General features: G+C 35.6%; 1 protein-coding gene across 6 annotated transcripts in view; it reads left to right on the top strand.

Annotated features, from left to right (window-relative positions):
* PHTF2 (putative homeodomain transcription factor 2) overlaps window positions 1-16042 on the top strand; it is a 122088-nt gene extending 106046 nt beyond the window's left edge. For all 6 annotated transcript variants that reach the window (XM_006925743.3, XM_006925744.3, XM_025042174.1 and 3 more), the window contains 7 exons: window positions 696-968; window positions 1191-1322; window positions 3522-3608; window positions 9524-9679; window positions 10514-10609; window positions 12840-12965; window positions 13619-16042. In XM_006925743.3, coding sequence (XP_006925805.1) covers window positions 696-968; window positions 1191-1322; window positions 3522-3608; window positions 9524-9679; window positions 10514-10609; window positions 12840-12965; window positions 13619-13639 — 891 coding nt within the window. In that variant the 3' untranslated portion in view covers window positions 13640-16042. The remainder of the gene's footprint in view (window positions 1-695; window positions 969-1190; window positions 1323-3521; window positions 3609-9523; window positions 9680-10513; window positions 10610-12839; window positions 12966-13618) is intronic.
* The last annotated feature ends 11515 nt before the right edge of the window (window positions 16043-27557 follow it).

Below are 27557 nucleotides of genomic sequence, written 5' to 3'. Positions count from 1 at the left end.
ACCTTGACTGTCTGTGAACTAGCAGATCATAATGTGTAATATGATGATAAAAAGTTAGCTAGATGATATTTAATGTACCTCTCAGTTCCACCAATCTTATATTTGCCTATTATTAATTTTCAGTTTCCTTGTTTTACAATTCCCCCACCCTCTTTCCCCCTCTCTTATTTTTCTCCCCTCTAACATTCTCTCCTAAAATGGATTTAGAGTTTAAGGAGACATCCATTTGTATATTGAGCTTTTTGAAGAAAAACACAAATTACAAATTTATCACATAAGTAAAATTCTAGATTTTTTCTTTAATGAACTGAATTTAAGTGGATATGAGATCTCATTTTTTTTAATATTGCAGTATTTGTGAATATTTCTAACTTTTGAAATAATGAGAGATACATAGAATTTTTTTCAAGATATGGATAAGACCAAGATAGTTAATTCTTTGGCATCTACTTAGTGATTTAGACACTTGATACTGAACTGTTTTTAAAAACTGAAGAAACAATGACTTACTTTTTACATATAATAGGCTCTTGGCCTTTGAGTATATTTTAATTTTATTACCTATGTATTAAAATTAACATAGTATAATAAAATGACTTCATATTGCTATAAATGAAACCATGCTTAAGAGGAACTCATTTTACTATAGGTAAATTTGTGTAAGTTTTTTTCTTTTTTCTTTTCTCTCTATAAAGGTTAACAGCCATATACCAGGAATAGGATACCAGATTTTTGGAAATGCAATCTCTCTAATCCTGGGTTTAACTCCATTTGTTTTCCGACTCTCTCAAGCTACAGACTTGGAACAACTCACAGCACATTCTGCTTCAGAACTTTATGTGATTGCCTTTGGTTCTAATGAAGACGCTGTAGTTCTTTCTATGGTTATTATAAGTTTTGTGGTTCGTGTGTCGCTTGTGTGGATTTTCTTTTTTTTACTCTGTGTAGCAGAAAGAACTTATAAACAGGTGAGTATAATATAGATTTCTGAATAGAGATTATTTTATCCTTTTCCTGATATTCAAAGTATTCCTGAAGTATTTAATATTTCATTTTTACCTGCTAATTATTTTCCTGTTTGGTTTTTGTAGTACTTAACCAAATAAAATCATAGCAATCCATATTTTGTTGATTTTTGTTTTTCTGTGGTAATCTACTTGAAAATTAATTCTTACCTTTATCTTTTTCAGCGATTACTTTTTGCAAAACTCTTTGGGCATTTAACATCGGCAAGGAGGGCTCGAAAATCTGAGGTTCCTCATTTCCGGTTGAAGAAAGTACAGAATATAAAAATGTGGCTATCTCTCCGGTCCTATCTTAAGGTAGAATGAGTGATAAAAGTACTCTCAAGGTGCTGGCTCCCTCTCAGAGTTCCACTTTCTTTGTCTATATGTATGAGTTAGCTGTATAGTCACATAGGTACTCCCATGGTGCTGTGTGGCCATAATTTGTGTTCTTTTAGATCCATCTACAGAAATCCAAAATAAATGTTTAACTGTTTCTTTAGAGTAAAACACTTGAAGTCGAAAAGACTGCATTTGAGGTAGATGATTCAAGATCAGATTGTTCTAAATTTATATTTGTTCATAAATCTCACCAACTTCTATTATTCATTAAAAAGCTATGTTAAAGATTTTGTTTCTATCTAGAATGGTTATTGCAAGCCAGCAGAGGGAGCCCACTGCTTTAAAAAGAATTTTTAAAAAATAACCTGTAATCAATGAGTCCCCTTACTGAAGTGACCTATTACTATTTAAAAATATTAGCTTGCAATTCTAAGCTATTCTTTTCATGCTGTTTTTTTTTCTTTAATCTTTTAAAATAACTTTCCTAATTATGGAAATAAGTGAAAAAACTCAGGAGAGAAATAGGAAGCATCTGAATTAGTTTTAGGAAAACACCTTCTATGGATTATTGCTTTGTTGCTTTAAGTAGCAATGAATTTCATTACGTATGGAGTAATCATGTCTTAATAAGTTGACCCAAAGACCAGATATCCTCTAGTGTACCTAGATCTTTAATGCTTTTGATTTTGAAGTAACAATGAAAAGTGAAAATAAGTTTGCACTATTCGTCTACCCTTCTATTTAAAAAATTCATTGTTCTGTCTATTTAACTTGTTAAATTCAACTAACTTAGTCACCATTGGGAAATGTTAGAAATTGGCATAGATTATTTTTTCTCACTGTGACATTTCTGTCGTATGGAGGGATGAATATGTTCGTTGCATGGCTTAGCAAGACGTCAACTTAAATTTCCCTTTATTATCAACTCTATCTATCATCCCTATCAACTTTATTCAATAAACGTTTATTTAATGTTAACCATGTGTCATCCACTGTTCATGAGATGAAAGTCCCTACCCTTAGCTTATACTTCAGTGAGGGAAGCATTTAACTTCAGACCTAGGAATTATCCTTGGAATTTATTCTTTCTCTTGCATTTCCAACATCAAGGTAATCACCAACTTCTACCCTTTCTGTTTTCATAATGTATCTTGAATTCATTTACTTTCATTTGTTTCTATTTCCACCACCCTAGTTGAAACCAGTCATCTTCTGCATTGGGCTAGCAGCTGCCTCTTAACTGGCATCCCAGCATTCATATTTCATCCTTCCAGTACTTTCTTCAGTCTACCACCAGAGATCATTTAAAAATGTAGTTTTGACCATATAACTCTTAAAACGTTTTGGAGATTATTGTTCTTAGGATAAAGAATAAAGTCTTAACGGGGCTTATAATAGCCTTCATGACCTAAGTTCTACCAATAGCCTGTCTTTCTTGTCTCAATTTGAAACGCTTTCCTCCCTACATTCCAGCCACACTAGACTGCTTCAGTTCTTTGAATGCAGTGTGATCTTTCCTGTTCTGTGCTCTTGCACATGGTCTTCCTTCTGCTGAGAACACTGCCATGTGCCATCTTGCACCTGTGCCTTAGTTTGGTGTAAATATCACCAAACTTAGAGAGATCTTCTTAGGCCCGCACAATCTCGTATTTGGGAATTAGAAGTATGGGACTGGGAAGAGCTCTCTAAGGAAGTGATGTTTGTATCAAACTCCTTTCCAAATTTCTCAGAACATCCTATATCTTTCCCTCAAAGCACTCATCACAACTTAATCACATAGACCTGTGATCATGAGCTTGCTGTCTGACTCCCTACTAGTTCCTATGAAGGTAGAGACCATGTTTGTTTTGTTCTCTGCTGTATTTCCAGCACCTAGCACAGTGCCTCATTCTGAGCAGGTGCTTAAGAAACATTTGTTGATTGAATGATTAGTGTTTGACAAAAATGAAATATTTGGAAGTTATGCTAAGGATTCTAGGCTATATATTCACCATTTTCACTGTGTTACAAATCCTCTGGAAATAGTAACACTTTAGAATTAAAATTCATCTGACAAATTAGATATATTTTCAACATTGTAAGTTATGATGAACCTGCAGTGATGGACTGAAAGCATGGAATTAGCTGCTAATTAGTAAATATACTTAAAACTGTTTTCCCTTTTTTTCCCCCCAGCGTCGAGGTCCTCAGCGATCAGTTGATGTAATAGTTTCCTCTGCTTTTTTGTTGACTATCTCAGTTGTATTTATCTGTTGTGCCCAGGTGAGTTAACTTGTTCTGCATAGAAATTAGGTAATCTGATCTATAAATATGCAGCTTCAGTAGGCTTTTCAATAATAAACAATAAAAGTAATAATATAAGTAAGCCTAGTTACACAATTGTAAAATTGACTTTTTACAGTTTATTTTTTTTTTCAGTAGAATAAATAAATGCATCTTATTCATCTCTGTGTTAAAAGAGTGGCTAGCATATTCTCAGATATCTGTTCACTGGCCGTATAATAGTTTTTGTCTACAATTCACTTGGTTATCTTTATTTCCCAAGACAAACTTATGAGTGACTATAGTTATGAAATTGTTTCAGGATATTTTCCATGAACCTCTGCTTTATTCACAGTCAATGTTAGTTATTTTATATCCGAATTGTCACTGTGACTTGACTGCCTCATGTTCTATAAAAGAATTCTCATTGACCAAGATTAGTCCTGTTCTGTGCTCTTGCACATGGTCTTCCTTCTGCTGAGAACACTGCCATGTGCCATCTTGCACCTGTGCCTTAGTTTGGTGTAAATATCACCAAACTTAGAGAGATCTTCTTAGGCCCGCACAATCTCGTATTTGGGAATTAGAAGTATGGGACTGGGAAGAGCTCTCTAAGGAAGTGATGTTTGTATCAAACTCCTTTCCAAATTTCTCAGAACATCCTATATCTTTCCCTCAAAGCACTCATCACAACTTAATCACATAGACCTGTGATCATGAGCTTGCTGTCTGACTCCCTACTAGTTCCTATGAAGGTAGAGACCATGTTTGTTTTGTTCTCTGCTGTATTTCCAGCACCTAGCACAGTGCCTCATTCTGAGCAGGTGCTTAAGAAACATTTGTTGATTGAATGATTAGTGTTTGACAAAAATGAAATATTTGGAAGTTATGCTAAGGATTCTAGGCTATATATTCACCATTTTCACTGTGTTACAAATCCTCTGGAAATAGTAACACTTTAGAATTAAAATTCATCTGACAAATTAGATATATTTTCAACATTGTAAGTTATGATGAACCTGCAGTGATGGACTGAAAGCATGGAATTAGCTGCTAATTAGTAAATATACTTAAAACTGTTTTCCCTTTTTTTCCCCCCAGCGTCGAGGTCCTCAGCGATCAGTTGATGTAATAGTTTCCTCTGCTTTTTTGTTGACTATCTCAGTTGTATTTATCTGTTGTGCCCAGGTGAGTTAACTTGTTCTGCATAGAAATTAGGTAATCTGATCTATAAATATGCAGCTTCAGTAGGCTTTTCAATAATAAACAATAAAAGTAATAATATAAGTAAGCCTAGTTACACAATTGTAAAATTGACTTTTTACAGTTTATTTTTTTTTCAGTAGAATAAATAAATGCATCTTATTCATCTCTGTGTTAAAAGAGTGGCTAGCATATTCTCAGATATCTGTTCACTGGCCGTATAATAGTTTTTGTCTACAATTCACTTGGTTATCTTTATTTCCCAAGACAAACTTATGAGTGACTATAGTTATGAAATTGTTTCAGGATATTTTCCATGAACCTCTGCTTTATTCACAGTCAATGTTAGTTATTTTATATCCGAATTGTCACTGTGACTTGACTGCCTCATGTTCTATAAAAGAATTCTCATTGACCAAGATTAGTCAGGAAACACAAAAGTATCTCAAGATATATTCTTTGCTATAAAATTTAAACTTCCACTTCAAGTAATATGACATATTAGATTACCTGATAATTCTGCTTTAAAACATCATACAATGCTAGAAAAATAAAATCCAGCTTTTTATATCTATATATGAGCTTTTTAATACACATTATATACATATCTGAGGTTATAAGATAGTAAAAGGGCCAAACTGAAGACAAAACTGAAAAGCGGAGCAATTAGGTATATGTTTTAATGCTATAACAGTCCTAGCATAAGGTGAGGTACGTTGTCGATCTTAGTATCTTAGAGATTTGAGATTTTATGCCCATATGAGGACAGAAGAGGAGGCCTTGACCTGCATGCATTCTCATACATGCTTACACCATAAGGCCAGAACCCTCAGTGAAAAGGTGCAATAAGAAACACAGTCTGCCCACCAGCACAGGAAGATAATAAGGAAGCTTGTCTGACTGCCTAGATTCTGACAAGAAGGTGGGGAATAGTCTCTCCTGAGAGTATGTAACTGTAGGTCTGTGCTTATTTCGGGTTCAAGGTTCATATGTACATTACAGACCTTGTCCTGTAACCCCTATGTCAAGAAGTTAATATAAAAAGTGATCTTAGGATCCTGGATACCTGGTGGAAACAAAACCAAGATTGTTCTGGGCTATGTGACTTCAGTCTAGGCCTCACACGATATTCACAGATAGAGCCTCTTTGGGTTTCAAAACATATGAAGAAACAATCCAACAGGAGTGGGTCAACAGATGAATAAACAGGATTCGCTCTCCAGCTACTTCAGATAATAGACTGATCAGATAGAAACTATAAGATAAGCTTGTTTAAAATGATTAAAGACAGATAACACTGTGAAGAAAAAAAAAACATTTGAAAGAGAATCAAACAGTACTTCAGAGAAATGAAAGATATGGTTATTGACACTAAAAACACAACAAACAGAAAAAATAGCAGGTCAAAGACAACTAAAGATAGTGAACTAGGAGATGGAAAAAACTACCCAGAATGTAGGACAGGGATAAAGAGATGGAAATATGAAAAGAAATTGAGACAGATGGGATATCCAGCATACATCTAACAGGAATTCCAGATAAAAAGAAGAAGGAAAACAATATTTGGAGAGACAATGGCTATGAGTTTTTCGGAGTTGATGAGAAGCACTAATTTTCAGATTTAGGGAGCATAACAGGAGCAAGAAGCAACAATAAAAATAAATCCACACTTAGACACCTTGCAAAGAAACTACAGAACACCAAAAACAAAGAGAAAAATTTTTAAAGCAACCAAAAAGGAAAAGACTGGTTTTTTTTTTTTTTTGCTCACAATTTCTTATTACATCTTAGTCTTTTCTTAAAGGTTTAATTTCCATGTACCTGAAGTACATTCTGTAGTTCTTCTGTCTCATATAAATATAAAATCTATATCAACAAAAGACATATGAAACATAATAATATTGAAAGGTTGAGAATGCAAAAGGATAGAAAAAGATGTAGGCAAATGCTAGCCAAGAGACAGCTGGTAAACTTACATTAGTATCAGATGAAGTAGACTGTAATCCAAAAAGCCTGACAAATTGAAAGAATAATTCAAGAATATCTAACAATTCCAAACCCGTATGCATGTAATCATATAATTTCAAATATATCTATATACAGCCAAAATCATTAGCACTATAGTAAGAAACTGACAAAGTACAATGTTGGGAGATTTCAACACCTTTCTTTTAGTAATTGATAGGTTAAGCAAGACAAAAATATAATGAAGATATGTATCTAAATAAAATAGTCAAAATTTTATTCTCAAATTGGAGAATACATATTCTTTTCGGGTATAAAGATAGTTATAATACTTTCCCACGTACTAGGCCGTGAAGTAATTCTTCTCAGCTGATACCATGTAGACCACGTGATCTAGCTGTAATGCACTTAAAGTATAAAAACAGTGATAGCAACAAAAATTATCATACATTTGGAAATTTTGGAACATATAAATAACAAATGTTTAAAAATAAAAGCATAGTATTAAACTGAAATACTGGCACAGTTGAGGATTTTTTAAAGAATACCAGTATAAGTTACTTTATGTCATGAAAGTTGAAAGATTAGGTGGACAGTTTTGTAGAAACGCATAATTTATTAAAACTGACTTAAAAAGTTAAAATCTGAGGAGACCTATAACCAAAGCAATATTGATTTAGTAGTTTAAAAATCTGCCACCAACAAAAATCCTCTAGAATCATAAAATTTGCCAAATATTCAAACAAACAGTCCTAATTCTACACAGAATATTTAGAGAATAGAAAAACAGGGCATAATCTCCCAATTCATTTTATGCGGCTAATATAACCTTGATACCAACACCAGAGAGAATATGAAAAGGAAATTATGAGCTGATTTCTCTTATCAACTTAGATGCAAAATACGAAGAAGACGAAGCCAGCAATTTAATAACAATAAAGATGCCATGATCGAGACAGTTTATTCCTGGAAGGCAAAGATTTTCAACTTTAGAAAATCCATTAATCTAGTTTGATCTCCTTTAGTCAATTAAAAGATGAGGAAACATCCTCCTCATTTCAATAGATGCAGAAAACAAATTGGTAAATTTCAGTGGAGATTTATAATGCTATGACTGAAAAGTAGTCCTTAATCTGATAAGTATATCTTTCAGAAATTGGAACAAACATTGTACATATGATGTTTGTTACCTTAGGGTAGTAACTTAGAAATAAGACAGTTATCCTCTCTACCTCTTCTAGTTAGCACTTTGATAGAGGGCACTAACCATTGAAGACAGGGGGAAAAAAAAATGATATAAAGATTGGAAAAGAAAAAACAAAATCATAGACTACGATTATCTATATAGAACATCCAAGTGACTTTACAGACAAATTATTAAAAATATACATTTTTTAGAAGATCAGGATCAACAAAAATGAATACAACATCGGCATAAACAAATCAATTAGTTCTATAAGACAGGTCAGCAAACTTCTTTATAAAGGGCCAGATAGTAAATATTTTAGATTTTTTGCCTGATACATACAGTCTCTCATATATTATTCTTCTCCAACACCCCTCCCTTAAAATTTTAAGTACTATAGAAGACACTATAATGATAAAATGGAGTCTGGAAAAAGATATTGGCAAAATATGTGACCTAAATAGTATTGTTATTTAGAATATATAAATAACTTCTACAAATCAATAAGAAAAGCAGACAACCTAATATAGAAAAGGCAGATATGAAATAGGAAAAGTTAACTTACAGAAGAGGAAACACAATGACCAATAAGCATATGAGTCATATTCATCCTATCCCTAAGTAATCAGGAAACATAAAATCAAAACAATAAGAAAACAGTTTACACCCATCAGATTAGCAGGTATTAAGAAGTTGGATAATACCAAGTGTGGACAAAAATGAGAGGCAAAGAGAACTCTGATAACACTGCTGAGAGTATAAATTGATACACCTGTTTTAGAGATAAATTTGTAATATCTAATATTGTTGAATATGTGAATATCCAAGGACCCAGCAATTTTACTCCTAGATATTAACTCCTAGAGAGTCTTACATGGGTGTACAAAGAGATGCATAAAAGAATGTTTATTGCAGCATTGTTCATAATGAGGAAAATTGGCAATAAAATAAATGTTAATGGATAGAAGAGGCTAGTAAATTATAGTTGATTCTTTTACTGTAATACCTTATAGGAGTTAGAATGAATGAATTTGAGCTTCATGTATCAACATGGATAAATCTTGAAAACCAAGTTCAGTAGAATAAAAAGCAAATTGAAGAATGATGTAGACAATGTGATGACATTTTTTATAAATTCTAAAATATATAAAATCACATAGTTTAAGGATATATATATTTAGGTAAACTATAAAAACTATATGGAAAAGATAAACAAAATTTATTACCCCTATAGAAGGGATGGGGAAGAAGGAGAATGATGATGAAGAAAAAGTTTAAAGGGGCTTTAACTGAATCTTTAATCTTTTATTCTTTAATAATCTGAAAAGAAATACTGCAAAATATTAAGATTTGACAGAAGTGGGTAGAGGCCCTGTTGGATTTGATTGCATTATACTCTGTACTTTTTATGTGCTTGAAATATTTCATAATAAATGTGAAATGTTTTTAAAATGTCATACTATATTCATGATCAATCCGTATGAAATAAAATGTTATTTTCTTTTAAAAAGAAAACTGAATCACATTGCTGCTTCATGTTGCCTCTTTCAAAAACTTCTAGTTGCTTCATGTGCATGAGATCTTCCTTGATTGTCACTACAATTGGGAACTGGTAATCTGGTGCATCTCGTTAACACTTTTTCTCCTAAGATTTGTTACCCTTGGATCAGAAACAAGTAAAAAATATAGCAATACCTCAATATTACTTACAGAACAGGTGAGAATATATATGTTTCTTACGTTATAAATTAATGTCTGTAGTCCACATATGAATCTAAAATATTTTCATTTACTTCAAGTTTTTGAGGAACCTGTGTTACTAGATTAAGATCATTTGTGTGATAAAGCAAAACGAAATTTGTTGATGCAGATTTCAAATCTAATCTACTGGTTTTATGTCTCATTTTCATTGGATAAGAAGTACTATTTATAGAAATGATTAATTTTAAACCATTAGTGGGTTATGTTTGCAGGATAGCAGAGCCATGTTTGAATAAGTATGAATCTTTATTTAATAGAAAGGGTAAAGCATAATAATGTAATGGTTAACTTTATTTTGTATGAACTTGTTTAGTATCTCCCTTAACATTTCATAAAAATTATTCAAAGAAAGTTATTACCAATGAACTTGAGTATTTTCATCAGGGATAGTTTAATTTTTAAAAATTGTAACCTTGTTGGATGAGCTCAATTAAAATGAAAGGGAAAAGTAGCAAACAAACCAATTTACTTATTATTATAGTTACTATTTATTCTTTAGGTTGATTTGGCTCTGAGACTATAGTATTTCACCTTTTAAATAATGATATCCAGTTTTCCTTGTCTCATCTTTTAATTATATATGAAAAGCTAAAATAGTTATTTTCTTAGAAAATAATGTTTATTGTAGGAAATTTGGAATATATAGTAAAGTATAGCAAATATTACTATCCCCTATGATCTCAATAACCAGGGAATGAACATTAATATTTCAGTGAATAGCTTTCAGTTTCTTTTAAAAATGAGTATGTGTTACAATATTAAGTATTTTTAATTGTCTTTTTAATAAAAGATAAACCTATACTTGAAAATGGAGAAGAAACCTAACAAAAAAGAGGAACTGACACTAGTGAATAATGTTTTAAAACTGGCTACTAAACTGCTAAAGGTAAAAATAAAATTCAAAATGGATGTAATGTAGAATATGCTGTTCTGACATTATATCTTAGTCTTTTGCTTGTAGATCTTACCTTGTATTTTGATTTCATGATTATCCAGTTTGTTTCCAAATTATATTTGAGCACATTCACACAATTCTCATTGCAAAACTAACCAAAGTAATCCAAGTCATTTCATTTTGATATTTTAATAACTCAAAATTTTAAGATTTCTAATAATGGTTAGAAGTATTGTAGATGTTGGCATCTTTGGAAATTTTTGCCTGCTAGAACTTAAAATAGATTTCAAAAAGATTTGATACTAATTTTGAAATATTTTAATCTTGTATTTCTCAGCACTCTTCTGCTCAGCCTGAGTTAGCTTAAAAAGTAGTATTACATAATTATTACTATATATTACCAATAAACATTTATATTTTCAAATCATTTTTGGTAATCAAAAGGAATATAATTTTGATATCTCTGATCTTATAATAATAGCTCTTTGGAAGTAATTTAATAAAATATTTTTATCACTGCTTTGCAATGCAATGCTTTTTTTCTTAAAAGGAAAATATTTTTTAAAATCTCAATTTCTATAACAATTATAATTCTTAGTGTTGTTTATAAGTGTTCAGAGAATGGTGTGAAATTAGTTGTCTCTCAGTGTTACTTTTTCAGTCAACTAAAAAGTATTTATTAGGTATAGACTGCACCTCACAGTGTATTAGGCATTGAAAGGGTTCAGAAGAGGAGGGTGGGTTTTTTTGACACATATATGTCAAATATCTTCAGAGTGTTGGCACTATGCTAGACAGGAGGAGGGGATAGAGATGAGATTTAAGAGCAGCGTCTATCTCAGAGAAGAGAGAAGTATAAAAATAACTAAAATACAAAGCACAACAGCATGGTTCTTTTTGATCATACATAGTCTTTTAGTCTGAAACCTGAGACTTAATATAGATTGCTCTTTCTCATTCTTCACAGCCAAGAAATTCTTAGGCACATTGATTTAGCCTCTCATATATCTTCCAATTCATTTCCTCTTTCTACCAATACTGCCCCAAGAGTCAGACTTTCATCATCTCTCAAGCTTTTGATTCCTGCTTCTGGTCTCACCACTCTCTCATCCTCCTTCCACGTTGCTAACCTGGTGATCTTTGTCACATGCACATCCAATATACTATTCCCCTAATTAAATTCCTTTAGTGCCATTCTGTCAATACAACCTGTCTAAAGAATGACCCTTTCATAAGTAGCCAGTTTTATAAATTCAGAGTGCTTTTTCCTTTGGGCTTGGGCTCTAACAATGTTGAGCAACCTGTAGCAATTCAGAGGTGCCATGTTCTTGCATGTGTTGATGAAATACATACTCTCCCCTACCCACTAAGTTTCAGGAGTAAGGTCCTTCAGCACAGGAACTGCATCTTTACTTCCCAGAGCCCAGCACAGGGCCTGGCATATCAGAGAACTTTAAATGTTTGAATCAGTCAATTAATTAATTAATCCATGTATTCAAAAATTGTCTCAAAGGGGAGTTTTTACATATGTATTAATATTGGCAGAAAATTGGCTAATTAGAGACTGCAAAAAGATACTGTTCTTTTTCTCTTTCTATTCTTATACTATGAAATGTTCTCAAACCTCCTTGTAGCTACTAGACCAGTACTTTACTGGCCATTCATTTGGGATAGAAGTTGGAGTTACAAATTTAGGCTACAAAGTTCTTGTTTTCTGCAATTACAGTTGACATTCAATATATTATTAGTTTTAGGTGTACAGATAGCGGTTAGACATTTATATAACTTATGAGGTGATCCCCCCCAGTAAGTCTAGTTACCCACCTGGCACTGTGCATAATTATAACAGTATAATTCTCTCAGCTATATTCTCTATGCTGTAGTTTACATCCCAGTGACTATTTTGTAACTGCCAATTTGTACTTGGTAATTCCTTCACCTTTTTCACCCAGGCCCCGCCCCGCAATCCCCTCTCATCTGGCAACCATTAGTTGGTTTAGGAGTTCTTTTAAAGGAAATCACCTTAAAACAAACAAACAAACAAACAAAAACACCCTAAAAGCATATTTACTTATTTCAGGTTTAACCAAGTTTATCCTTTCTAAAACTATCCATAATTAGTAACTGTTTTTTTTTTTAACCCTCATTGTATATTGCCCTGAATTAGTTGAATAGATGTAATTCTTAATGAATCTGGGCTTATGGTTTTTTTCTCTTCTAGGAATTAGACAGTCCCTTTAGACTATATGGGCTTACAATGAATCCACTGCTTTATAACATCACCCAGGTTGTCATCCTGTCAGCCGTTTCTGGTGTTATCAGTGACTTGCTTGGATTTAATTTAAAGGTAAGAGTTTGCAGGTATTTTTTATCACTTAGTGCCTTGTTGCATTTTTGTGACATTTATTTAACCCTAGCACTCTTTTGAGATCTCACATGCACAGTAATGGAATTGTTTTGATAATGTTGTATACAATTAGTGAAAATAATTTCACATTTAATTTCAAAGAACGATAAACATTCTTGGTTTATAAGACTATCGGAGCTCCTAATTTGGAACAGTATTCATTACAAATAGGGCTCCAGTGTAGGATAAGTGGAGGTAATTTATTTTTACTCATATATCTGAATCTAATTTAGGTGATAAGAGCCCTATTTCTTTTTTTGCCCCAGAGTTATATTATTTATCTATATATCAATGCATATGTCCTCCAACATTGTTCAACTGTTAGTGAATAAGGTGTAGAATATTCATATTAAACGAGTAGTGTATGTATATTGCCACTTCCCTGTAAAAGAAAGCAAGAGAGATCTGATTTTCATTTTAGTTAAAGTGAATTTTTCTTGAAAATAAAAGGATAAAGGAGTTTAAAATAGTAGAACCTGCACATGTTCATGGATGAAATTTAGATTAAAAATAGTATTATGTGATACAGTTTAATAAGTTGTGATAGTAAAACTGAACTCCAATGGTCACTACTTTTATTATTTTTTCACTAGCTGTGGAAGATTAAGTCATGACAATTCAGAAAAAAGAAGATGTAGCCTCTTTTCCAGAATAAGAGTACCAACTAAGCTGCCTGAAAGCAGTCACCGATGCTGCTTCAGAAGTCTCAGCTGGGAAATTGAAGTGTTTACATCAGACTGTCTTGTGCAATTCTTATATTTATTTTCCTTGTTCACTGTTGTTTTTTTTTTTTTTACATTTATTTTAGTCTTCATATTTTATTTTTAGCATTGATGTACTTAGTTGTTGATGAAAGGGTGATAAAACTGATATCCAGATACTTGAGATCCTGGTAATTGCTTATAAATAATTGACAAAACAACAAATCGTGAGACGAAGCCATTGCTAAGCACTGTTTCTCCATCGATGCCGTGAACTTGCCTTACTCGGGGGAAACGTCTTTAACTTCTGACGATTGCATTGGACTCAGCTAAACACACAAAGCATTTTCTTCAGTAAATCAAGATCCAGTCAGGGTTTCTCTTGAATTATTTTGGAACAATGCCAGGATCTAAACTGATTAAGCTGCAGTTAAGCACCCTTCAGTATTAATATATATGGTATTACATAATAAGTCAACAAAGTGCTCTTTGATGATAAAACTCTTAATAGAGCAATAATTGTAAATGGTTATCATACTGTAACATATTTTGATAAAAATTTACTAGTAATAATTGTATTTATTTGAAACACTGGGCTGTTTGCACAGCTCTAACTGTGCATGCTCAAAATGTGCACTTTTTAAAATTGTTACTTTTAATGCGTATCTTTATATGAAATATGTTATAGTGTACTAGGGCATGATATGGTATCCTTTTGAGTGAGGTATATACTCATCTCACAAGTGAAGTGCCTATTGATATTACTAAAGTACATTATGTTTACTCAAGTAAAGTAATTTTTCCCCCATGGTACACTATAGGGTATGCTATTCATACCACACTCAAATGAACAACTTAGGGTTAAGAACCAATAAAATATTCCCCTGATTGATAGTTTTAAAAGTACTGTGTATCTAAATTTTCAAGAGAAACAGCTTCAGCTTGCAAATTCTGTCCTCTAAACTTAATCTGGTACATCTCTCCCTACCCCTTCCAGTCAAATAAGGGCTATTTTAGATGCTTTTAAACTTGGAAAATTTCACCACAACCCCCTAATAATTTGCCAAGTGTCCAAATGAGAACTTATCATGTTGACATGTTAGGTAAATAGGGCAAATATGATGGTATCTTACATTGGGCCTTGATTTTAAGTTGTTATATTTGTACAATCAAGAATATTTTAGGAAATAAATGAAACATGAAATGTTTTTGCCATTTTTTAAAAAACGGCACCTAGTTTCTAAAACAATTTATTTGAAACAATCTAGAATTTTCTTGGTGCAAGGTATATCGTGTTGAATATCCTCACGTTTTTTACCACATTTTAGGAAATTTAAAATAATTAATTGTAAATGATTTATTTGATTGGTGCAGTTCTAATCCCCAAATCATAATCTTAAGATCAGGAATGTGTAGAGAACAGAGCCATGTTATAATATCACTTTGCTCTTACCATTCCTTTTGATCAGCCTCAATTCAGCCTCCGCAGTATATTTTCTTTCTGTAGAAAGCATCAGAAGCGTTTTGTTTTACTCACCTATGTTCTAATACGTTTAATAATGACCAAAGTGCATTCTGAGTTTTTTCAAGGAATGTATTACTGGAGCTTTAAGAACATACTTATTTTCTCATGTGAAAAATTAGGCTTTGTCTGATATGTTTCTTCCTCCTCTATTGTCTAATGTCGATGTTGTTTTTAGGAATTATATTTTATAAACTTTTTCAAAATAAGGTACATGCCTATACAGAACTTAACATTTTGCACAGAATTGTCAAATATATTTTGAGAAAAAAAGTACAGCATGAGTTCTGTTAGGAATAAAAGATGAAACTATTGTATCTCACACATACAAAAAAGCTTATTTCAGAATGGAAATATTTTTGAGAAAAGTAGTTGAGTATATTGATTTAGGAAAATGCTTGTTTTGGATTGAAGTTCATTTTCACTTAGAGTTGGGAGTTGACTTATTGAGTACCGTATACCTCTCAACAACTTATTAATAATATGTTGAATTATTTCACTAATGTGGGCAGCAGTAGAATTCTAAAGGGAAAAAGTTGTCATTTTAAGCAATTTCAGAACGTTAATGGAACTGTTTTCAAAGCAGAAAAATTGACATTGCTGCCATTAAGAATACTATGAATGTAAGAAGTTGAAAGAAATTGTAAGATATCACATAATGTAGAAAAGGCAGTTCAAAGATAGAGTTGTGGCAGATGTTGTGTGTTAACTGTTTCTTTGCCACATATGTTATATTTGAGAGTTTGAAGAGCAAGTTTAAAATAAAACATTCTGACTGACAGTGTTAAATTAAATTGGAGGTGGTGTTTTTTTTTTAATGTCATATACATGTTTATGGTAATTTGTGTTGATTATAGCATAAATTTAATTATAACTGTTAGATTTGAGTGGGGTGGAAATGATTTTTTAAAAACTTCCTAACATTTCAGATTTTGTTATGATTCTCAGAACATGAACGCATAATATGTACGCAGGGCTTTCATCACCAAAATGTTATGACATCATTAACACTTGCTTGTTTGTTTGTATTTAAATATAGAAAACTGCCTATATAGCCTGACATATTAAAACTCACTGTAGGGGACAGTGGTGTTTTTAATCAAACAATTTTTCCATGTGAATTCAGCATGAGAGATCATGGCCAACAATAAGATGGGTAAGCATTCTGATGGGTACAAGTGTTCATAGGACTTAATCAGGGGCTATTAATTCAAGTGCATTTTCAAGCTTACTTTAAATCTAGAATTGGCACTTGTATTATTTGTTTGTTTGTTTGGCAGCTTAAATAACAGACATTTATTTCTCATAGTTCTGAAGGCTGGGAAGTGCAAGATCAGGGTGCCTGACAATGATTTCTAATGAGATCGTCTTTCTGGCTTGTAGATAGCTGTCTTCTTGCTTTGTTCTTACATGGCAGAGTGAGAGTCAGAATTGGCTCTTTTAATGAGTCTTCCTTCAGACTTTAAAATAGAGCAATGTGACTGGCACCTCTTTAATGTGCTACATCACTTAGAACACTAATTTTCAACCTTTATTCTGCCAAGCCGGTATGAAGGATACCACAAACGTTTTTCAAGGCACTGGCTCCCCACAGTGCTCACTTCCTGGGGAGCAGACTGCAGATTTAGGAGGCAGTACAGGTGTACTTTCAAAATAAGATTTCCCAAGCAGTTCGGAAAATTTTTCCCACCTGTTGCTCCTCACTACATTGAGAATTATTGTCTTAAGATCGGAAATTTTATAGAATGTAAGTTCTATGAGATTTTAACTACATTCACCACTGTATTCCCAGCACATAAAATGGTGCCCGATACATAGAAAAATCTCTATTTACTGAATGAATGAGTGAATGAATGAATAATGTGACTCAAATAGAACTTTATTTTTTTTTAATTCTTTGATGTCACCACATGTTGGACCCCTTTTACCTCATCTACCTCCTTCTACCCCCCTCCTCCACTCTCAGGTATCAAATAGGACTTTAGATACCACCTAGTCAAAGCCCTCATTTTACCAGATAAAAAATGTGAGGCCACAGAAGAAAGGTTAAGAAGAAAGATATAGAGAAAAAATTACAGACTATACTTTCAAAGGTATAGTCTGTAATAGTATGTCTATACATCTTGACTGATCAAAATGCTTAATCATAGGCAAAAGATTTGTTGGGAGAACAAAGATATTGATAAGTTATCTCCATATTTGTAGTGAGGTCATGTATTAACTAATAAGCTTTGGCAGTAGAAAAAGTCAGAAATCATTTGACATCTCCCTGTTCGACTCTGCAGTGTAGCCTGTGGAAAGAACATACTTTGAAATCAGACTTGTTTGGGCAAATTACTAACCTCTGTGAGCTCTGGTTTTCTCAGCTGTAAATTACTGAGAGTAAGCGCTATCTTACAGGGCTATTAGGATTAATGAGAGAACATGTGAAGCAGCTAGCACAGGAACTGACATGTATTGGTTGTGCAGAAATACTGGTTCTCTTCTTTCTTCGAATAAGTAATGGCCGAGGACAATTCACCAAAATTTCCAAGCTAAATCATTTATTTTATATAAAATATCATATTTATCCCTGCTAAATATGAAACCTAATTGAGAATCATTCTTTATACAAATTATCATACATGAATTCTTTTACAAGGAGTTGACATTTTATTGCCTACATATTATATCCAGTTTGGGGCAATTCTGCTAAAATCTCAGGTGCATATTTCATTCATATCTTCTGTTATTAGATCTCTGTCTCATTACATGTAGATTCCCTCATGAGTAACACCTTAGAGTCTTTTTATCTTCTGCCTGGTCTCAGCCCTCAACCTTAAGTTGTCTGTTCATTGTTCATGCTTTGAGTTTCTGGAAAACATCTGACTTGACTTTCTACAAATCATGCTTATCAAGATATTACTGGAACTTCTGGGTCCTATATTTGACAATTTTTAAAAAAAATTGGTTTCTTGTCCATTTATATGTTCTCTACAATGGCTCTACTAACCTGCTTTATCATCGTCAATCTTATCCCTCATCCTATAACTATCGACATTTTTCTAACTTTACTGAAAAAAAAAATTATTGCTTATGAATTCTATCATCTTTGTCTCCATTGCTCCCTGGGGCCAGCTCCCCACAGTAGTGCTCAGGGTTCTGTCTCTGCCCTCCTACAGGATACTTCCTCAGTTTTCCCCCTGCTGTCATCTTTGATCTTTTCCTGTCCCGATTTTGTTACAAACCATTTAAATTTCAGTGAGAGGTGATGCTTGAATCTAGAGTATGTGAGCACTGTGTAAGGTTGATAGGTTGGATGGAACCGTTGCATACTAGATGGCACTGTAAAGTCTCAACTTCCTGAACAAAGCAGGAAGTTGCTTCTTCGTGTTCATCAAGTTTTTGGGGACTAAAGCACTTTTCTCTCTCAGCCACAGCTGAATGGGTCAGTGATTGGTGCCCGGCCCTAAAGCAATCAGCCATTTTATGGGCTTTGAGTAACCCATGAGAACTACTGCATGAGAACTTTGCCTAGTAGGGACACTCACTCTGTTCTTGACGGTGACTTGCTGACTCAGTCAGAATCTGTTATTGCAAGTTTGGGTTAACACAGTGTTAGGCAGGGAGACTTGCTAGAAAAGTAGGGACCCAAAAGAAGCCATGAATTAAGCAAAGCCTAAAGCACTGGAGAAGAGGTAGTGATAGTGGAGAAGGGAGAGGAAAACTAACAGAAATTGCCCCAAACTGGCAGAGGCAAATACTGCATGATAGTTTGGCAGGTGCGCTGTTGGTTCATTAGAGCTGGTCTCAGACTGGTAGCTTCGTCTCGGGTCCTGAATCGTAAGGCCAGATATCCTTACGATAAACTGAAGTAACCAAAGGGTGGCTTTCAACCTCTGGGCAAGCCTCACACATTTGCCCAGCTATTTAATCTTAAACCCATTTCTTCTCTATATTTCCCTCTATCTTTCTTCTCTACATCTTTGGCTCTCCCTCTATATCTTTCTTCTCGTACCTATTAAAGTGTAGTACTTGGCTACCTATGATATCTGCTCTTTCGGCATATTCGGGCCTCCTTATATATACAGAATATTATCTCAGTGCTAAGAGTGTTGCTTGTTTCTTTTTATAATGTTATTCAACTTTGTGTATTCAATAATATTCTAAAATTTAAATTAGTGGCTTGTTTTTTGCCTTTTAAAGCTAAATCCAACTCTCACTGCTAAATTTAATCATTGACTTTCTGTAGTTATTTAATAATCTCCTCGACAGGTTTTCAGGAGTTTGGGGTTGTCTTAGTTAAATTTCTTACAAGTTTTCATCAATTATTTATATATGGGAATGTTTTATTTTTTCAAGCTTCGTACTCAGAGATGTGCATTAAGGCAAAATAGACTTGTTGCCAAAGGTCATGGCCAATTTGCATCCCTTTGGATACATACCCAGTGTTTGCAAATGCATTTACTTGTTTTTGCCTGGACATGCAGACTATGTGCTAGCAGCTATCCTGCCTTCTATTTGTACCCTTCCTCTTGCTCTCAGCCAGATTAGTGGTGCTGAAAGATTCTCACAGTGTGAATTCTGGTATTTGGGGGAAGACATTAGGATGAGAGGTTAGGAAATATGGGAAACAGACCAAGTACTTTTAAAATTCCAATTTTATTCAGTTTTTCTTTCATCCATTCCATGAATGTTTTTTTTAATATTATGTGCTAGGCACTGAGCTAGGTACTAGGGATAGAGAAATTAAAATACAGTCCTTCTTTTCATTTAACTTGGAAGCTAGGAGATGCTAGAGTCATGGAAACAAATTGTAGTTTGTGGAGGGTTTAAGCTGTAATGGCATTGCATTGCCAGTGTAAGTGTCACATGCAAGCAGTTCAGTACGGCTAGAAAAAAATGATGTATGTTGGCAAGGGATGGAAGGTAATACTGGGAGATGACTTTGTAAAGCCAAAGAATTCAAATTTTATCCTCAAAGATTAGGACTTCCTAGTACAGTGCTGGCATGTAGTTGCTTGGTGAATACTAAACTGACGTGTCACATTCTTCGCCAGGACATTTAGTGAACAGTTCTTGTCTGAGAATTTATTTTTTTAACTTAAAATTTTACTACATGTTAAGAACTCTAGGCTAGAATTTTTATGCAAGTTTTAAACACTGGCATTGTACAAATTTATATCCAAGAATGTATATAATTAAATTGGCCTCAGTTTCTTTCTTCACATTTGGATGATGGACTTAAATTATAATTATTTGCAAAGTGAAATCTTTTTTTTTTTTTTTTAACTGCAGAATAGTCCAACTCATCTGCACTGTAATAAGAATCATGAGTTCTAGAATCGGGCAGAGCTGAGATTCTTTGCAGCATGTGTATAACCTTGGACACGTTACTTAATCTTCCTAATCCTCATCTGTAGAATGAGGTGGAGAGCTGCTAACGCTGGGGCCTGATGCAGTTCTTGTGGTATGAAATTGGGGACGGTCTGTATAATACTCCAGCCGACTCAGAGATGCTCCCCATGGAGGTTCCTCCCTTGCTGACCCAGGATCAGCCCCTAGTTCTTCACCTCTCCTCAAGGCCTCAGATCTCAGTGCCTGGCTACTTCCACACACAACCCCCTGCCATGCTCCATTGGACACATCTGCAACCTATCTGTGGGACGAGCCCTTGTCCCAGCACCTCTTACCTTCTCCATTTCCAATAACTGCTCTTAATCCACCTGAGTCCCAAGCCAAAGCTTGGTTGAGGAGTTGCCTTCTGGGACCTGACAACTATTTTCAGCCCAGAAGCTCCAAAGGCAGTAATACCACAGAGGGGAGGAAGTCAAGCTCAAAATAAGATCGTGTGGCTATCTTCTTGAAATAAGGGAAGGAAAGACATTGCTCATTCTTTTGAGTCTCTTCCAGAAGTAGGTATCCCAAATTATCCTGCCACATAGGGAAAGTGCTTAGTTTGGTGCCTGGCACAAAGTCATCTCACAGTAACTATTAATTATTAGCATTAATATTTTTATTAGCATCCCTTTTGAATAATAGGCAAAGATTCAGTGATCTCAGCAAATTAAAGAAATTATTCACATGGATAATGAACTTGAGAAACTGAAGCTGTCTAAAGAAAGAAATCTAAATTGTTAAAGGGATTGAAAAATAAGGTTTTGGAAGAAAGCACTTCGATTACTCAATATGGAAATGAAAAAAAAAAGGGAAGGCTTACATTTGTCTTAAAGCATTTGACAGCTTGCAGTGAAGGCCCTGATCAGCTGTTCTTCATCAACCCCAGGATGTGAAGCACCAGAGAGTAACTCGAATTGCATTGTGAAGTTTGGGCTAGTCACACACAAGAAGTATCAAGTACTTACTCGGCACAGAACGGTAATAGAGTTGTGGATGCCCCTGCCTTCGAGATGCGTTAGGCAGTTCTGAGCTCACCTGTTGGAAACAGTACTGGCTCATTTGATGCATTGGGTCCTCCTTGGCATTATGATTACATGTGCCTTTGTCACTTAGCAGGTGATCCTGAAAATTATTTTTTCTCATCTACAATGGTATGTTTTTCATCTCGGTTTATGCAGTGAGATGTGGCATAAAAGGAAGGCCCTACTCTGAGTATCAGGAACCTAGGTTTGTATCTTTGCTTTCCATGCCATCTTTATTCAGATATAGGGTAAATGGCTACTACAGGCCAAAGAATGAAGAATTCTCTTATTTTCAGAGAGTAGACTGCGGTCGTAATTTCCTAATGTAAATACTTTACAAGCATTAGTTTCTAGAAGGAAATTAAAAAGTTTTCTTGTGGAGAAATTTATCTACTCCATTAATCTAACAAAAGTCTCTTTTAATCAGTTTTTCTAATTTGAGGGAACCTATTTTTCATGGAACAGGTAGTTTAGAACACTTTTGTTTCTTACTGAGGTCCATCTTTTTAGCAAATTAGGCATTTGTTGGTTTGGAGATGGTGGGATTAGGCAGCGCACTTTAAAACAGAACCTTGGTATTCGGGCAAGACCTTCTTCAGTTCCATGTTTTTCTAATTCAGCCATTTTACCATCTGACCATGAGGTTAATCAGATCACCTCTCATTAGTAGGCCCTTATTTAAAACCCTGGGGACAGAATTTTCTCCCGTTGATCTCCCACATATATCTAAAATGTAGCTCTTGGTGGCAACTTTTTTCTTACTTTCTACAGGCTTGCCTCATTCTAAATAGGTGAATCTGAGGATTAGCAGATGGGATTCTTCCTTCCGTGTTCCACTCCCTACCAGGTATTAGGCTCTGAATGCCACCTTGCCAGATAGTGACAGACCCTCTGCACTTGGCTCTTTGTGCATTGTTTTGTTTGACCTTCTGTTTATAACTTATTTTTTGTTTCCTCTTTAGCATCTTATTAAAAGGTTAGGTAGACGTATAATGTAAACCAGGCATTAAAACAGCACTTCATAGCTTTGCTCTATTTTCTCTTTCCTCCTTCCTTTACTTCCCATTTTCTACCCATTCCCTTCCGCCCTCTGTTTGCTTTGTTCTTCATTCAGCCCCAGAAGCTGTAAGCCCACAAGGATCTTTGAGCTCATGAGCTCAGAGATAGAAACACAGATGCACTATTACCACATCCACAGGCCCAATCCCTTGAAGACTCTTTCATTGGCTTTACTTGGATCACATGCTCATCCTTTGAACCAGTGACCTTAGACAGGGCCATGGAGAACCAAGATTGGCCAGACTGGGTTATGTGCCCACTTCTTTGGCAGAGAGTTGAAGACAAATGGGTATTTTCAGTCCCATCAGAACCACATAGAATGAGACAGGAAGCTCAGTGAACGTTAGAGTGCTGGGCAAACTATGCCTGTTATGTGTTTATGGTTTTAAAAAGAAATATAAGTCTGCGGCCATTGTTGGGGGTTTGAAGTTTTCTTCTGACTCCCCCAATTCTCTCCTTAGAAACAGTTTAATCTTTTCCTATTGCTTTTCAGGCATTTTGTCTGCGTGGTTTAGATTTCATCTTTGTTCTGAGGCCCTTTACCAACTTTTGTTATGTCCGGAGTAGAGTCAGCTGCACCCAGAGCATTCCCAGACAGTGACTCCGATTCCTGCCAACAAATTTATGCTTTCTTTCAAGTCTACATCCTTTCTACCTGAATCTTTTCTTTAATCCTGATGTGTAACAGATGTAGAGTCAGTGTTGTTATAAAAAGACTACAAATCATTTAAAAAAGCAAAGAATATTATCTCTTGATATGGAGTCCTTGTCAGATTTAATATTTTGTTGGGCAGTCACCTCCACCCTCCTTGGAAGTGCAAAATAGAGTGACACATAGGTGTGGGATTTATCCACCGCTCCAGAAAAGCTTAGTATGCAAGACATAACTGTGCTTTCCCTAAAATAGCAGCCTCTGGTGAAAAGCTTTCTCCACTAATCCACTTTGGAATCTCATTCCTGTGTTTTTCCTTTTGTCCAGAAGGACTGGACAAAAAATAAGAATCTAAGTCTGTTTACTTGAAAAAATAAGATCTATAGTGTTATTTTAGTCATGTGCATGTTATATTTAGATTGGTGCTATCAAAATGAAAAGGCAACATGCCAGGTATTATATTCTAGCAAAGAAATTTGCATTTGGAATTAAATATAAGGCTCTTGGCCTTCCATAGATCCCGCTAAGGCTCACAGTTCAGTAAGATACAGAATCTGGCATCCAGTTTTGTGTACCCTTAAATGGGTGGGCTGCTAGAGAGAAACACTCCAAAAGTTAGCTGAAGTTGTCTCTGAAAATGGAAATATGTGTAATCTTAAATTCCTTTTTTATCTGCTGTTCAAGTTCTCTGCAATGAGCACGTACCACTTTTATAATAAAAATAATTTTAAAAAAGCTCCATCTATGCCGAATTGTAAAAGTTCTTGGTATATACCAAATTATGTTTGAGTAAGATATACCTAACTGAATGAAACTGACACCCAGAAAAGTCCTTGGCATGAACCCCGTTTGGGGGCACTCTGATTCTGTCTTGACTCTGCAGGAAGGGTCCCAGTGTGTCTGGCATGTATGCCCACCTCAGGACCCTTTGCTGTGCCATTAGGGCTATAGGATTCCTGTCTGCAAAAGCACCATAAGGCCTCTCAGGACAAGCCCAGAGGGCATTCTGGAGCTTCGGGTCAGGTCTCCAGTTCCCAAGATTTCAGATTGTGTCAAAAAAGAGAATTTCTCTCAACTTCTGGGAGTGAGGGACAGGGTAGGGGTTGGGAACATGGCTCTGTAAGTGGGGAGGGAGAGCCACAGGCACATGGCCCTGAAAGCAGACCCTTCACTCCCAAGCCCTCTCTTCAAGCATTTGCACTCACCACGTGCCAGCAGGAGCGCTGGCTCATCCCTTCCAAGGGCCTGTAAGCTCGGGTGTAGGGTTTGGACAGGGTCTGCCCAGCACACAGAGCCCTGTCTGTGACAGTGCTCCTGAGAACAGTGCAGTGTGGTGTAGTCAAATCTTTTCCATTCCAGCCTGTGGGGACTGCTCTTCGTGACGTGCACTACACTTGTTCAAGGACAAAGTCACAATTAGAAGCCTGCAGAGGGGCTATGACCGTCCACCAGCAGCATCAGGTTAAGAGCATGAATGGGCCTTGGGAGTAGGCCTGGTGTGAGACCCGGCTCTTGCTCAGCAGTGGTGAGATCTTGGGGAAGCACTCACCCGCTCTGAGACTTAATTTCCTAATGTGTATAAGTGGGTAGTTTTTTAGAAAGGTTACCAGACATAAAATGGGGGTGAGATGTTGGCAATAGAAGTTGCTTGATAAATGACAATAGTCATTACAATTAAATGCTAAATCATGTTATACAAAGTCCACACAACCATTTCTATCAGACTCAAAATCCCATTTTTTAAGTTTCCCATCGAACCTGTTAGTAAAACCATAACCGTTTGTTGCTCATTTCTGAACCAGCTGTTAAGCTGTCTATCATGCTTCCGCTACAACACACGAGCTGAAAATGGCTTGACATCCATCCATCTTTTGGATTCTAGGGATGACTTTTATCACCTTGGGAGGCTTAAGCGTGTTTACTTATAGCAGGTACTAACAGAGAAGATCATCATTACTAGACCGAAATTAAAATGTATCGCTGTGTTTCTTTTGTTTTGTTTTGTTAGTTATTTTTTTGTTGTGTTAAGGAAAAAAAAACCCCTACTGGGTCTACTGATCCTATAGTGGAAGTTAGGCTTCGGTTTTTTTTGTATTCTACTATAACTAGGTTAACGTACATTTTACTTTTCTCTGGTTAATTTGACAAATTCATGGTCACCAAATTTGTTTCTCTAATAGAGTAAAACATGTTAGAGATGATGGAGACCGCTGAGCACATGGTCTTGCCAGAAGCTAAATGTAAAGTGGGCGACTGTGGAAGGGGGCAAAGGCAAGCATCCTTGGAATTTCCATCACATCATGAACACTATGGATAATCTTATTTTCCACATGCAAATGTTAGTTTAAGAACATGGCTACTTTCTATTTTCCCCCAAATCATACATAAATCATCCAATAATTACATATGAACATGCAGCTTGCCAGACAGCATATATTGAATTTAAGATGCCATTTATGTAAAATATATCATTATTCTGTATGTTACTAAGAAAGAAAAAGCACTACCATTGACTGAAAGATGTTAAATGCAAAAAAGTAAGTCTTGAAATCATTCAAAGATGGTATATCCTTCTATGTTTGATGAGCTCATTTTAACATCCTTTGTGTCTTCTGCTTCCCATTAATACTTAAAGACATTAGTTGACTAGTTTGACAGCATTAATCACAATTAAAATAGATATTTCACTTATACAACACAAATAGATCCATTCATCGGTGAATGCCCTAATCTTAATGTCATTTTAAGCACTAAATAAAATTTTTAAAGAGCCTCAGTCATTTGGCAGATCAAGACGGACATTGTCACCAGAACTGGCTGGGTCTTACAGTGTACAAAGGATTTGTAAATGGAAATGTCATTTTGTCTTATTCCTACCTTCTTGAGCACTTGTTCAAACAAATCCTTAGAGTAATACCAGATCTTCCCCCACAATCACCACCACCAACCAGTCACAGAAGAGCTCCAGATTTAGGCTAACAGTAATGAATTCACCCCAGGCAGTTATGGCATATTCTTCAGGAATATAATAGGCAGAATTGTCTCAGCAAGAGACTTTCATAGCGGAAGGCCAAGAAAAAAACTCAGCAAGGAGAATGGTAGATGGAAAATGTCAGTAGAGAAATTGGGTTTCTATTTTGAGGATTATAAAACCATTACATTTTAATGCATTCAAGTCCAGACTGATTCATAGCCAGTGACCGTGCAAGTTAAAGCCAGAGGGTGCACGCTCTCACTGACATGCAGGGACTTTGGACCCTGTCTTTCAGGGGTCAGAGGGCAGAGGATGAGAGGAGGAACTTGATCTCCAGAAGCCTCGGTTTCCTCATCTAGGCTGTTGAACTGGGTGGTCTCCAAGCCCCCTTCAGTCTATGGTGCTGTGATCTAGCTAGAGGTCATCATTGAACAGCAAAGTGAGCCCTGGGTCGCTTCCCCAAAAAGGAGGTTAGAACTGAGTAACTGTGCCATAGTGCCAAGGACTTCTAGCTCGAGAGTGGCATGCAAGATCTCAGACCTTGCAAAGTGTTTCCTGCGATTGTTTTTTTTTTTTTTTTTTGCTGCCCAGTATCCAAATACCCTTCCTATTGAGGAACAATCCCAAATTAGGTGGAACGCAGGGGCAGCCAGGATGTGAGCATGTGTCGGAGCTTAGCCAAGCGCAGGCACAGACACGAAGACATAGAGAGAGGTAGAGCTTTCTAAGGTGGCCTCAGCAACAGAGGTGAGCCTGAAGCAACACATTATCTGGCATCCTATGGCAGCATTCTGGCTAGATGGTTCTCAGATAATAGTCTGGCTGTGCTCTCACTGCGTAGCCTCCCTTTGTTCCTGCCCCACATGGAGCCTGTTTCTCACCTTCCCACAGGGTCTCATTAAAGCTCTCCTTGGTCTCCACAACTTCCTGTTGTTTGCCACTGAGTCTGACTCCTTGATCTCTGTCAAGGGAAGATCTGTACTGAACTCCGGAAAGCCTGAGATAAGGGCTTAACCACAGAGGTGGCCTGGAGGGCACTGTTTGGTAAAGCGTCATGAGAGGACACCTAGAGTGGCAATATCAGGTCTCCTGATGGCTTAAAAGGCCCCTCACAAGAAGCCAGGCTACCTGGAATATAGTCGATGCCCCCAAAGTCTGACCGTCGGCCTCTTTTCTTTTATCCCTTCTCCCCTCTATCCATAAACCCTTCCCAGCGCCCTGGG

Source organism: Pteropus alecto, unplaced genomic scaffold (genome assembly GCF_000325575.1).
Source record: "Pteropus alecto unplaced genomic scaffold, ASM32557v1 scaffold69, whole genome shotgun sequence".
In the NCBI taxonomy this organism is placed as follows: domain Eukaryota; kingdom Metazoa; phylum Chordata; class Mammalia; order Chiroptera; family Pteropodidae; genus Pteropus; species Pteropus alecto.
This window is presented reverse-complemented; position numbering and strand designations above follow the sequence as displayed.